A 13973-nucleotide genomic window follows, 5' to 3' on the forward strand; every position below is an offset into this window, starting at 1 on the left:
AAGAAAGTATTTGCTTATTCACAGGTGTATTTTTAGTATTTAGCACAGAGCTAAGCAAGTACAAGGCACACATATACAAGGGCAACTCAAAAAGCACTGTTAGAAAATCAGAGACTTTTATTAAACAAAAACATCAAAACGTGACACACTTGCTTCTCAACTTATCCTCCATCTACATCCACATACTTGTGAAGGCGGTGTTTCCAGCTCTCTTACCCTTTCTTTTTTTTTCTCTTACCCTTTCTTGAAGAATTCCACCCTCTGTGGTTTATACCATGCCAAAACAGCTGGAGGGAGGGACTCAAATCCTGCGGCTTTTCAATGCTCTTTGAGTTTAGGAACAAAAAGAAGTTTTGATTTCTTGTCTGTAGGGGTCTTATCAGGGCTTCGGGGTGAATGGGGTAAAGCTTCCAATAGGACAGTCCTTGCTACGCTCAAAAAATGAGCAGATGCATTGTTATGATAGAAAAAATTCTCAGCACAATTAATTTGGGTGTCTTCTCATCGATGCAGTTTTCAATTTTCATAAAACTTCTAAGAAGCCATGATCATTCTGTGTCCTTTGAGAAAACCTATCAACCATAGTGAATGATGTGGGGAGTGCGAAGTGGAGACCCAAAGCCCATTAGTAGGCCACTGGAGATCCCCTTGCAGAGGGGTCTCGGGGAGGAGACGAGCCAGTCAGGGTGCGATGTAACAACAATGAAAAATACAACTTTCCTCTAGTTCCTAAATGTTTCCTCCCCACTCCCACTACCATGACTCGAATTTGACCTTGCAAGTCTGGCTAGACCAGAGGATGTACACTGGTACAGATAGGAACTGAAAATACAGGGAATCCAGGGCAGATGAGCCCTACAGGACCAGTGGTGTGAGTGGCGAAACAGGGAGGGTAGAGGGAGAGTGGGTAGGAAAGAGGGAACCGATTACAAGGAACTATATGTGACCTCCTCCCTGGAGGACGGACAACAGAAAAGTGGGTGAAGGGAGACGTCGGACAGGGCAAGATATGACAAAATAACAATTTATAAACTATCAAGGGCTCATGAGGGAGGGGGGAGCGGGAAGGGAGGGGAAAAATGAGGACCTAATGCCAGGGGTTTAAGTGGAGAGAAAATGTTTTGAAAATGATGAGGGCAATGAATGTACAAATGCGCTTTACACAATTGATGTGTGTATGGATTGTGATAAGAGTTGTATGAGCCCCTAATAAAATGATTAAAAAAAAAAAGAGAGAGAAAACCTATCAAGAAACTACAAATAAAACCCTTTGTAGTCTTCACAAAAAAGTCACCAAAATTTTTTAAGCTGACCTCTCTTCCATGAATTTATCTGGCTCAGTAGATTCCCTTGGAAGTCACTTTTGATTGAATTTTGCTTTCTCGAACTCCATTTTGCTTTCTGGACAAATTCAATACTTGTGCCCAATTTACTTCATAGAATCATCTTCATTATGTGTTTGATCTTACTTAAAAGACTAAAGGAAGATCAGCTCTTGGGGCTACCTGATGTTCATGCAACACTTTTGGCATCCATCACGCTCAAAACTTGCTGAGACCACGATGCTCCATTACTATTGAACATCCTGAAAGTTGTGAGATCCCAACTTCAGTAGCTGTCACATCAACAGTAATTCTACGGTCATCCTCCATCAGTTTCCAGACCTTAGCCACAGTTTGCTCATTTGTTGAGGTTGGCAGTCTTCCTCCTCTGGGATAATGTTCAAGGTCTTCTCCATCTTCCTTAAAACACTTGATACATTTGGGGGCGGGGTGCAGCATTCCCATAAATTACTTGTAAAGCTTTAATGATTTGGGAAGATGTACACTTTTGTTAAAAATTAGGCACTAGCTCTGACCTCAACACTGTATTTTCCCACAGCACAAAAAGTATCCTTTTCTAAAAACAAATCCTCAAGAGACTAAAACAAGTGAATTTTTTTTTTGAAACAGGAATTTTACTTAAATGATAGCTTAGTATCATGACTACATTAGAACTGCTGTAGTATTCTATCATAAGAAGCTGTCAAACATTGTCTATTCTTAAAAGCAATGTTGAATACCCCAAGTATATTACTGAATTTTTTTGTAGCTAGCCACTGATCACAAAGGCATGTTATAACACATTTTGTTTGAATAAACCTGAGTATGTGTGATTTGGAGCCCTAGTAGTAAACATTTTTTTTTTTTTAAACATAGCCTTGAATTTACTCAACTGAGAGAAAATAAAGTTCTTAACTTTCTAGCAAAATAGCAACTTGTAGGCAAGGGCCTTTGTTGTTGCTCTGTGGTGTTGGGTGTCGTTATGTCAGTTTTGACCTTGGTGACCCCATGAACAACAGAATAAAACACTGCCCGGTCCTGTGCCGTCCGCACAATTATTCTCATGTTTAAGCCCATCAGTGCTGTCACTGCACCAGTCCCTCTTGTTGAAGGCCTTCCTCTTTTTCACTGCCCCTGTACTTTACCAAGCATGATGTCCTTCTCCAGAGACTAGATTCTCATGACGTGTCCAAAGTATGTGAGATGAAGCCTTGCCATCTGTGTTAAGTCTGGGTTGACTAGAGAAACAAATCCAGAGACATTCATATGTGTGTAAGAAAGAGCTTTATATATAAGAGTAATTGAATATTGAGAAAACATCTCAGCCCAGTCCAGATCAAGTTCATTAAGTCCTACATTAGCCCATATGTTCGATACCAATCTATAAATTCCTCTTCAGACTCACGCAACACATACAATTATGCCAAATGCAGGACGATCACAGGCCAGTGGGTAGAAAGTCTTGTGGATCCAGTGGCAGTGGAAGCATCTCAGCGCTGGCAGGGGCCTCCCAGTGGCTCCTTCAGCTCCAAGGCTCTAGCCCAGGGATCTACAAACTTTTAAAATGGGACAACAGTTCACTGTCCCTCAGACCCATTGGAGGGCCAGACTACAGTTAAAAAAAAAACAAACAACTATGGAGGGCCAGACTACAGTTAAAAAAAAACCACAGTTAAAAAAAAACCAAACAACTATGAACAAATTCCTATGCATACTGCACATATCTTATTTTGAAGTAAAAAAACAAACGGGGCAAAAACACCCTGGGGGCTGGATAAATGTCCTCGGCAGGCTACATGTGGCCCCGGGGGCGTAGTTTGAGGATGCCTGCTCTAGCCTTAGCTCCATGTGTCTTCTCCACAGGAATGTCTCACAGGAAGTGTGTGTTTTGCCTCTAGCGAGCTATTTATCTCCTTAGCAGGTCCAAATGAGGTCATCAAGCTGAGACCTGACTGACAGGCTAAACTCCACCCCTTCACTCTCAAGTCTCAAATTGACAACAGATTACGTAACTACCACACCATCCTTTCCTCTATGTAACATTCTGGCTTCTTCATGACAGATCTATTGGTTCTTTTGGCAGTCCATGGTACTTCCAATATTTTTTGCCAGCACCATAATTCAAATGCATTGATTCTTCTTTGGTCTTCCTCATTCAGTGTCCAACTTTCACATGCATGTGAGGCAACTGAAAATACCATGGTTTCAGTCAGGTGCACCTTACTCCTCAAAGGAATATCCTTGCTTTTCAACAGTTTAAAGAGGTCTTGTGGAGCATAATTACCCAATGCAATGCGTCTTTTGATCTCTTGTCTGCTGCTTCCATGAGCACTGATTGTGGATCCAACCAACACAAAATCCTTGACAACTTCAATATTTCTCCATTAGTCCAACGAGAAAATTTTGGTCTTCTGTACACCGAGTTGTAATCCATACTGAAGGCTGAAATACTGGTTCTTCATCAGCAAGTGTTGAGGTCCTCCTCACTTTTAGCAAACAAGGTCGTGTCATCTGAGTATTGAAGGTTGTTAATAAGCCTTCCTCTTGAATCCTGATACGGATGTTTTTTCATATAAGTATACACTCCAGACTTTAATAAGACTTTAATGGCAATGACAAATATTTCCTACTAAATATCTTGAATGGCTACCATTTTCAAATGTTAGTCTTGTTATTTTCTCAATCATCCTATCCTGCCCTCCAGTACATTTTCCTTTCTGCAATAGGTAAAATTTTCTATAGAGCATATCTCCCTTTTAAATTTTAGAAAAGGAAACATTAAGTATACTCAGCTAAAAAAATTAATAACATAGCATTATAAGGAGATCCAGGGCGGTCAGGCCTACTCTGTGCCTCATTATCTAAATCTACTATGAAGCCTGACAGATCAAAGTTGGTAATAAACCCAGTGAGGGGAATAGCCCCTACTCGAGTGCAAAGGGCTAGGGGTGAACAAGATGGTCACTGTTTCAAAAAATGTATTAGCTCATCAAAATGACACCACTGTTTGACTTTCCTCGAGACACACCTCGTATTTTACCAATAATCGTCCTCATGGGCTTAGCCTGCAGACTTTTATTTGCTAGCTCGGCAAATCGGAAATCAAATCCTCCTGATTCCCTACAGAAAAACAATGGCTTCTTCACAGAACCTCCTGAATTCAGTGAAAGAAAATTCATTATAGCTTTGGGCTCTTCCTCTTGAAGGAAATGAAGCAGAAGGTCACCACCACACAAGCATAGACCAACTCCAATAACACATTTTGTTACCAACACAAGCTCTTGACGACTTAGTAGAAGATTCCTATAGTGGTAACCCTAGCTACTTACATGATGAAAAAATGTCGTGCGGATGTAGTCTAAGTGCCCAAGCAACGTGAAGAGGCAGCGTCGAAGCTTGTAATTCCATACCTGCAAAGAGGACCAGGAACATTTGAGGAACAGGACATGCGGGTCTTAGGCTTCTCAAAAGTCACATTTTCCAATAATCATGTATGCGCTTATGTTTTCGCATTTCTGAACCAGTCTAGACGCCTTGACAGGGAGTCGTGACTAAGTGTGGAGGCAAGAAGACCAGAGGTGAAAACAGTGGCCGTAAGCATAGAGGGTGAGATGGCAAGACTGGGAAAGGTTTTCCCTTGCTTGGGAAGAAACCATCTCCAAATAGCAGGACAAGATAAGATTGCTTATCCAGGCCTTAACTTTGTAAAATATGCCATCATCTCCTCACTCTTTTAACTTGGGGCCAAATGATGCCCGTACATTCATGGTGGGTACTCTCACCTGTCACGCTAGTAAACATTAACTCATTGCTATGGGAAATGCAACATTACTCAGGCTGAGCTGCACAGAGAAAAAGGCCATATGCAGATACCAGGCATCAGTGGACACAACTGAAAAAGGCACTAAATTAGACTGTCATCCTCCTCTCCCAAAAAAACTACCATTAATAGTGCAAAACTATTAAGTCAGGTGTTTTTTCTCCCCCTTTAAACATTTTTATTTGTTTATTCTCTACCTGGACAAGTTTGTCACTAGTCTTAGTAAAAGAACAATTTTTTAACTTAGTAGTGTAGTTCTTGTAACATACCCAAAATAAGCAAACAAGAGTATACGTAGGTTGCTTAAAGACTAGCTTGTCTATCAAGTTCAACACTAGCACCTAATATAGTGATTGACACTCTGTAGACATTTAATATGTATACACAATGAGGAAAATAATAAAAACTAGAAAGTATGCCAATGGCTCCAGCCCCACTTGTTCATTCGCCTATACACAAATACACACGTCAACAGTGGAGTTTCATGCAAAAGCTAGAGCACACCACAAGAACGATTCTGTATAGGCTTTTGTTTCCCTTTATAAAGTTCAGAGTCTTAACATTTCATTGTTTCCAAGCTTCAAACTGTCTTGACTCCTTTAAGATCTTCTATCAAGCCCCAAGCTATGAATCCCCGTGGAATCACAGGATCTTTAGTTCAATGTTGGGACATTTGCTTCGCTTCCTGTCTTTTTTTGTAAACAAAGATTACATTAAAACTATATTAAGCTGGATATATCAAGCAATATGATGATCCATAGACATGATTTTCTAGATAATCCCCCGTTTTATACTTTTCAAGATTAATCATGAGAGAAACGTAAAATGAAACCATGGCTTAATACTATACACGCAATCACTAAAGTAGTTAACAATTTCTTTTCTTTCTTTTTCTTAAAGTAAGCTTACTGAGATTCAAGGAGTCCTGGTAGCACTGTGGGTTAAGCGCTGGCTAGTAACAACAAAGTCAGAGGCTCAAATTTATCAGTCACTATTCAGAAAAAAGGTGAGGCTGGCTGTTGTTGAAAGATTTATATTCCTGCAAACCCATCCATCTAAGGTCACTATGAGTCAGAACTAACTCTACGGCAGAGGTAGGTGTGAGATGCAGTTCACAAACTATACAATTCACATTAAAAGTACAGATTTCAAGCTTTTATGTATATACACAGTTGTACAGTAGTCACCACAATTCATTTTAGAATATTCTCAACACCCCAGAAAGAAACCCTATACACATAGCAATTACCTCCTAATTTCCCCTGCTTCCTGAGCCCTAGGTAACCACTAATTTATCTTTTTTGTCTCTATATCTGCCAATTCTGGACATTTTATATAAATGGAAAAGAAATTCTTTCTAAAAATATGAATCATTTTGGATGAAAAAAAAGGTTTAAGTGTTAGTCAATTAATTTTTTTCTCAAATAGATAAGAAATCTGATTTAGATAAGAAATCTAATTTAACCATTCTTAATGCTCAATGTAACAAATTAGAAATATTAAAATAAAATGACATCCTTAGGACCTTTTGAGGTCAGTTGGATGGTTTGACCTTTCACTAAGTTCTCCCAGCATGCAATGTCTAAACAGCAGTAGAGACAAGTACTGTCCTACCTGGAATTCTAAATGCCTGCGCTCTCTATGGAAGCAGCTGTCATCAATCTTGCCTCCTAAATTCTACTGTACAATGTACCTTAGATAACTTCCTAAAGAGGAATTTGAAATACTTTCTTTTTTATGAAGTAAATTTCATTAGTTTAGTTGGACATATAAATTCAATTGACAATAATGTGTTATAATACATGGAACAAAATGTGATTGTTTTTGTAGGTTCTGATCTCCGGTTCAGTTTTTGCCTATCATGTCAATCTTCTTCAAAGAATTCCATACTGTATCTGCTTCCTTACTTCATAATAAAGAGCTAAAATCACTAATGTCCACCTAATTAAGCAATTCAAAGATAACTTCTCACTCTTTGTATCCATACAACTCTCATCACAATCCATCCATCCACCCATTGTGTGTCAAGAACATTTGTACTTTTGTTGCCCTCATCATTCTCAAAGCATTTGCTTTCTACTTGAGCCCTTGGTATCAGCTCATTTTTCCCCTCCCTTCTTGCTCCCCCCTCCCTCACGAACTCTTGATAACTGATAAATCTTCGTATCTTCCTTCCCCAAGTTCTCTCATTGGCTTCCAAGAGCTCCTGCCTTTTCCTTTTTGGTTTATCCCCAACCTCTGAAATTATTCTTTCCCATACCAATTCAATTTCTCTTATCTCTTAACATGATAGCTTTTATTCAACACACTGCCATGTGATATCTTCTACTATCTCTACCTTTACTCCCACTTTCTTAATGACAAATCCCAAATATATTTCTCCTACAGGCCTTTATCTTCATCAGACGGTCCCTTAGGCACCTCAAACTCACCAAGGCCAAAACGGAACTCATTACCCAAACTCTCTCATTTCCGGAAAAAGTTTCTTTCTCGTGGGTACCCTTGGCTGATTAACCACTATCTTTCTACCCAGCGATCTAAGCTCAAAGCCTGAATGTTACTGCATTCATTTCCCTTTATTGACCCTCCAACGTCCACCATCAGGTTGCTGATTCATTTCCGTATGCTCTCATACTTGTCTTTCCCTCTATTTTAAATGTTCTTTCCTAAGTTGAGGCTCTGCCCATCTCTCACATGGACTTACACCAGTGTCCCAATTGGTAACTTAGTCCCTAGGCTTGCCAAACTCATACTATCTATTGTTTACACTACTACTCAAATGAGCTTTCAACAAATATGCACATATAATCTGAATCGCTGCTTTAAATCCTTTCATGGCTCCTTGTTCTATGCATGATAACATTCAAACTCCTGAGCACTACAAACAACTACCCTACGATTCTGCCCCTCTCCTCTTCAGCCCTTTCTCTCACCTTTCCCCCAGGTTTTATCAATACAAAGACCAATCCGTTTCTCACATGGGTCAGGATAAGTCCTTAATATTTATGTACCAGGTTTCCCTTTAGTTCACTGAACACCCATCTAATATGTCACTCACCACCCAACTGCACATACTATAATTCAGGTACATATTTATCTATTCTAGTAAAAGCTGGTTGAGAACAGAGACAATGTATTTTCAATTCTTAATAACAACAGCATCTAGTGTCTAGCATCCAGTAAGCTTCATGTTTGCTAGATAAATACTTCCCAACAAAGCCTGAGTGCCATATGAATGAAATATTCTATCAGTTTCTTCCACAATCCTCGTCTTCCCACAAACTTCTCTTCTTCTAGTGATGGCAGACCCTCTGTACCTTAATCTTATAGTCATCTCCTCCAGAGACAAACAGTGGCTGCTGCTTATGGAAGTCAATGCCTCGTACAGGACCTGAGAGAGAAGGCGGGCAGTGTGTTAGAGATAGAGCATGTCTAATCTCCAAAGCGACTTCTATTCAGAAACGTTCAATTCTACCTCTTCTGTATTTCCAGTGCTAAAGGAGTAATATCAAATATGGCTTGGGATTGAAACTGATGCCATGAAATAAGCGGTGTCTAAATTGTTAAATTAGAAATTAATTTGTTTGTAAATTTCCACCTAAATCACAATAAAATGTGCATTAAAAATGTTTTTAAACATAAAACAAGGCTTAAGCCAAGTCAGAAGGCAATAAATACTCATACGTCCTTTAACTTCCTTACATAAATTGATAACATACCATCATGTTCATCAAATTTGTCGATGAGGGTACACATCCGATAGTCCCATAACTGGATGACTCCATTGTGTAAACTGGTCAGGATCCAGGGTCTTTTGGGGTGAAAACTGAGCCCTGGGGGGTGGGGGGGAGTAGAATAATATAATGAGCCATGTAAGTTCATAATGTGACCCTCTATAAATTTTTTTTCCCTCTATAAATTTTAATAAGAAAAATAATACCCAAGTTAATTCATCCATCCATTCAACATACCCAATATTTGGATGCCAAAAATTAAGCAAACAAACCAACAAGTTAACTGCCAATGAATCAATTCCAACTCATAGCCATTTTATTTCAGGTGCTACATTTTTAATATATTCCTTTAAATATTGCTGAGCTTTGACTTAGCATGGATTTACTTGGAATTACTTTGACCCTTTTGAGGTGTCCTTGTAAGTTTTGTTAGTTAGGGTAGGCCCAGAGAAGGCCACAGTTTAGGTCTAATTTGGGAGTCTTTGTGGCAGTGGTTCTCAACCTTCCTAATGCCGCGACCCTTTAATACAGTTCCTCATGTGGGGACTCCCCAACCATAAAATTATTTTTGTTACTACTTCATAACTGTAATTTTGCTACTGTTATGAATCAGGTGACCCCTGTGAAAGGGTTGTTCAACCCCCAAAGGGGTCGTGACCCACAGGGTGAGAACCGCTGCTCTATAGTGCAGTAGGTAACATACTGGGCTGCTACTGCAGGGTCAGCAGTTTAAACCTACTAGCTGCTCCAAGGGCAAGTCTGCACCCATCGAGACTCACAGCCTTGGAGACTTCTATGGGGCGGTTCTACTCTATCCTATAGGGTTATTTTGAATCAGAATCAACATGACAGCAATGGGTCTGGGTTATTAAGGCCTTGAATGGACAAAGACCCTGGGTGGCACAACCCGCCTAAAGATTGGTAGTTCAAACCCACCCAGAGGCACCTTGGAAGACAGACCCAGGGATTTGCTACCAAATGGTCAGAATCATAAAAAAAAAAACCCAGGTAACACAGTTCTACTCTGCAACAAATCGGATTGCCATCATGAGTTAGAATCAACTGGACTTTTTTTTTCCTTATTAAAGAAAAAAACTTAAAGCAACAGAGCCACTGGACTGTACAAATAGTAAGTGCATCCAGCTGCTAACTGAAATGCTGGAGGTTGAGTCTACTCACAGGCACCTTGGAAAATAGCCTTGGCAATTTACATGAGAAAAGTGAGCTATTGAAAACCCTATGGAGCACAAATGGGGGATCTGCTTAATCAGCAATGGTAAGGGTAGTAAGGCAACATCACGCTGAGGTCTCTACAGATGCCCTGAACATTCATTTTCCCGCTTTGTCCCAAGGAAACAATGATTCCAAGGGCGGTGTGTGCTCCAGAGATTGCTCTGTTTTTCCCTTTCAGGGTTTGTCCCAGGCCTGGAGGAGTTTCCTCACAGGCATGTGCAGCCATCACTTAGCCAATGATCCCGGGGCAGGCACGCCGAGCTCCAGGCACCTCTGGGCAACTCTTTCTTCTATGGTATTCTGTCCTGCAAATTCTAGTCCTATTGGCTTCTCTCTAAATTCTGTTCAACTCAGAAGACAATGGAGCTCTTCTTCCCTACACTGTAGCCTGGAAGGTTGCTTGAGGGAGCATGCTAAAGCACTCATAGGACTCACCTCCTTTCTCTCTCTGCTCTCAAAGATCACTCTCTTGTACTGCCTGTGGTTCAATATCTGAGAAACCTTTGTTTCACACGTTTCGGTCAGTGTGTAGTTGTTCAACGTTGGAAGATAAACCTGGTCCCTGTTACTCCATCATGAGTAGACGGGGAAGTCCCCAGGTGCAACTACTATTAACTTTGGGGTTTTTAATGCAGTCATATATAAATGTAGAGCTTATCCATTAAATGAAAATGGGGATTGCATTACTAGGGAAAGTAAAAACTATTGCTACAAAATCAAAGAAACCTCTATTAAACAAAAATATACAAATATGAAATTATTATTTCTCAACGTATCTTCTATTTAGGTCTATGCACTTCTGAAAGCAGTGTTTCCCCACCTCTAACTCACGCCCAAAGATTGCTGCATTCTCCAATTTACATAGCACGTCAAAACAGCAGTTTCTGAAAACTCAAAAAAGTCAGAAGGTTTAAGATTGGGGTTGAAAGGTCAATGGCATGAATACGATGAACTTCTATGAAGTCCTTGCTAGCTTTATAGAATGAGCAGGCATATAGTTGTAAATAACCCAGGCTTTCATATGGACTACAACTTAATGTAAAGAAACCTCATATCCTCACAACTGGACCAATAGACAACATCATGATAAAGAGGGAAAAGATCAAAGTTGTCAAGGATTTCATTTTGCTTCGATCCATGATCAATGTTCATGGAAGCAGCAGTCAAGAAATCCAATGATGTATCACACTAGACAAATCTGTTATACAAGATCCATTTAAAATGTTGCCAAACAAGCATGTCACTTTAAGGACAAAGGTGAATCTGACCCAAGCCATGGTATTTTCAATTGCTTCATATGCATGTGAAAGTTGAATATGGAACACCGTAGAAGAACTGACACATTTGGATTATGGTATTAGTGAAGAATACTGAAAGTACCTTGGACTGGCAGAGGAACACACAAATTTGTCTTGGAGAAAATACAGCCAGAATGCTCCTGAGAAGTGAGGATGGTGAGATTTCTTCTCAAGTACTTTGGCCATGTTTTCAGTAAATAGCAGCGCTTGGAAAAGGACATTATGCTTGGTAATGAGAAGGGTTGTTGAAAAAGAAATTGACATGGTGGCTGTACCAATGGGCTCAAACATAACAGTAATTGTGAGGATGGCAGATGTGTTAGTCTGGGTGCTTTAGAGAAACAAATCCACAGAAACTCATGTATAAGAGAGAGTTTTATATAAAGGGTATGTGCACATCAAGAAAACATCCCAACCCAGTGCGGCCCAAGCCCACAAGTCCAACATTAACCCATTAACCCGTATGTCCAACACCAATCCATAAAGTACTCCTCCATCTCACAAAACACACACTATGATGCCAACTGCAGGACAAAAGCCAAATCAGTGAACGTGTAAAGCATCTCAGCACTGGTAGGGGTCTCCACGTGGCTGCTCCAGCACCCAGGGCTGCACTGGGGTAGGTCAGTGTGGCTTCTCCTTGGGAATGTCTTGCAAAAGTGAACCTTGCCAGCTGAAGCAGAAACTGGCTAAGGCAGCTGGCCCAACCATCACAAAGCAAGAGACCAGAGAACTAGAAAGACGAGGCTCGCTGAGCCATTTATCCTTCCGTCCTTCAATTAACTCCACATGTGTTTATTGGCTAGGTTGGCACAATAAACTACCTCAGCAGAGGACTGAGTACTGTACTGTTATACTTAGGGTAGATTATGAGTCTGGAACCAACTCAACAGTACATAACAACAACAGCACTGTCATAATGACTACAAAACAAAACAAGAGCATCAGCACAACTTTCTGGCCTTTTCTTCACCAATACGGTTTTCTTCCAACTTCTTCATAAGCCACTATCAGACATCTGGGTCCTTCAAGAACACCTAGTAAGGTTACCCCTTTGGTCTTTTTCCAAGAAAGAGTTTGTTAGTAGTGATCTCAAAGATATGATTCTCCTCAAGAGAAATAAATCTAAATGTCTTCCTCCAAAAAGAACTGGCTAGTGATCCTGAAGAGACTGCTGATAGCAGGCATGGCCCAAAGTAAAAGAAGATGTTTTCTTCCAAGGCGGTGCCAATCAGCAGTGGACCTGAAGAGGCTCTAGCAACAAGAGCAGTAGGGCCAAGGGAAAAAAAGAAAAAAAAACTCAGCCCAGGAAGATTAGAATGGAGATTCCCTGGAATGGCGTGCCCATCTCAATAAAAACACAACTTCACAAATGCATGCAGAAAGATTACCCCTTCGGAATCACGAATAATAGTCACCATAACATTCTGAGCTGACCTTTCTGCCTTGAATTTACCAGGCCCAAGAGATTCCCTCAGAAGCCACTGTTTTGATTAGACCGTTTTTTTTGTGGTGTGACCCTATCACGCCTTAGGCAAAGTATTACTGAGAAAACTTGTCTGCAGTCATCTACTGATGGCAGAGACATATTTAAACATGTTTTGTCTGTAATAATCTTGTACACTGATAAACTGGAGCCCCACTAGCAATAACTTTGTGACTTAGGGTTATATAATTTTCCCCTGCAAATTTCTTTTCTCATATGATTATATTTAATTGATCTCACTCATTAAAGTATATATAAATGTAATCCCATTCTTTCTAACTACAAGGTTAGAAATGCACTTGGAACTGATTACAAGGAACTACATATGACCTCTTCCCTGGGGGACGGACACCAGAAAAGTGGGTGAAGGGAGACCGGACAGGACAAGATAAGACAAAATAATAATTTATAAATTATCAAGGGCTCATGAGGTAGGGGGAAGCGGGGAGGGAGGGGAAAAAATGAGGAGCTGATGCCAGGGGCTTAAGTGGAGAGCAAATGTTTTGAGAATGATGAGGGCAATGACTGTACAAATGTGCTTTACACAAGTGATGTACGCATGGATTGTGATAAGAGTCGTATGAGCTCCTAATAAAACAATTAAAAAAAAGAAATGCACCATATTTAAAAATTAATCTATTGATGGGTGCTTTCTCCTCCAATTTTTGGTTATCAAAACAACAACAAGGTGGGCTTAGTGAAGATGCAAAATGGTTTCAACAGCACATCAATAGGGAGCTGCCAGAAATTCATGCCAGATTCAGAAGAGGGTGTGGAATGAGAAATATCATTGCTCACGTCTGATGGATCTTGACTAAAAGCAGGGGACATCAAAAAATGTTTACTTGTGTTTTACTGACGATACAAAAGCATTCAATTGTGCAGATTATAATCAATTGTGGATAACACACTGGGATGAAGGAGAATTTCACTGTGCACAAGCAGAATGTATGCATAGACCACGAAGCAATCTTTTTTGAACTGAACGAGATAGTAAATGGCTTAAAGTATAAAAGAGCAAAGATGTCACTTTGAGCTTAAGGGGCGCCTTTAATAGCCTCACATACATATGAAAGCTGG

At 40.1% G+C, this 13973-nt stretch overlaps 1 protein-coding gene across 2 annotated transcripts in view; it reads right to left on the bottom strand.

Annotated features, from left to right (window-relative positions):
• COPA (COPI coat complex subunit alpha) overlaps window positions 1-13973 on the bottom strand; it is a 59255-nt gene that overhangs the window by 42563 nt on the left and 2719 nt on the right. For both annotated transcript variants that reach the window (XM_004716513.3, XM_004716512.3), the window contains exons 2-4: window positions 8862-8975; window positions 8460-8533; window positions 4652-4732 (exon numbers count right to left, since the gene is read on the bottom strand). In XM_004716513.3, the coding sequence (XP_004716570.1) occupies window positions 4652-4732; window positions 8460-8533; window positions 8862-8975 (269 nt within the window). The remainder of the gene's footprint in view (window positions 1-4651; window positions 4733-8459; window positions 8534-8861; window positions 8976-13973) is intronic.

Source organism: Echinops telfairi, unplaced genomic scaffold, assembly GCF_000313985.2.
Source record: "Echinops telfairi isolate 266 unplaced genomic scaffold, ASM31398v2 ScPeMD7_7425;HRSCAF=8463, whole genome shotgun sequence".
In the NCBI taxonomy this organism is placed as follows: Eukaryota; Metazoa; Chordata; class Mammalia; order Afrosoricida; family Tenrecidae; genus Echinops; species Echinops telfairi.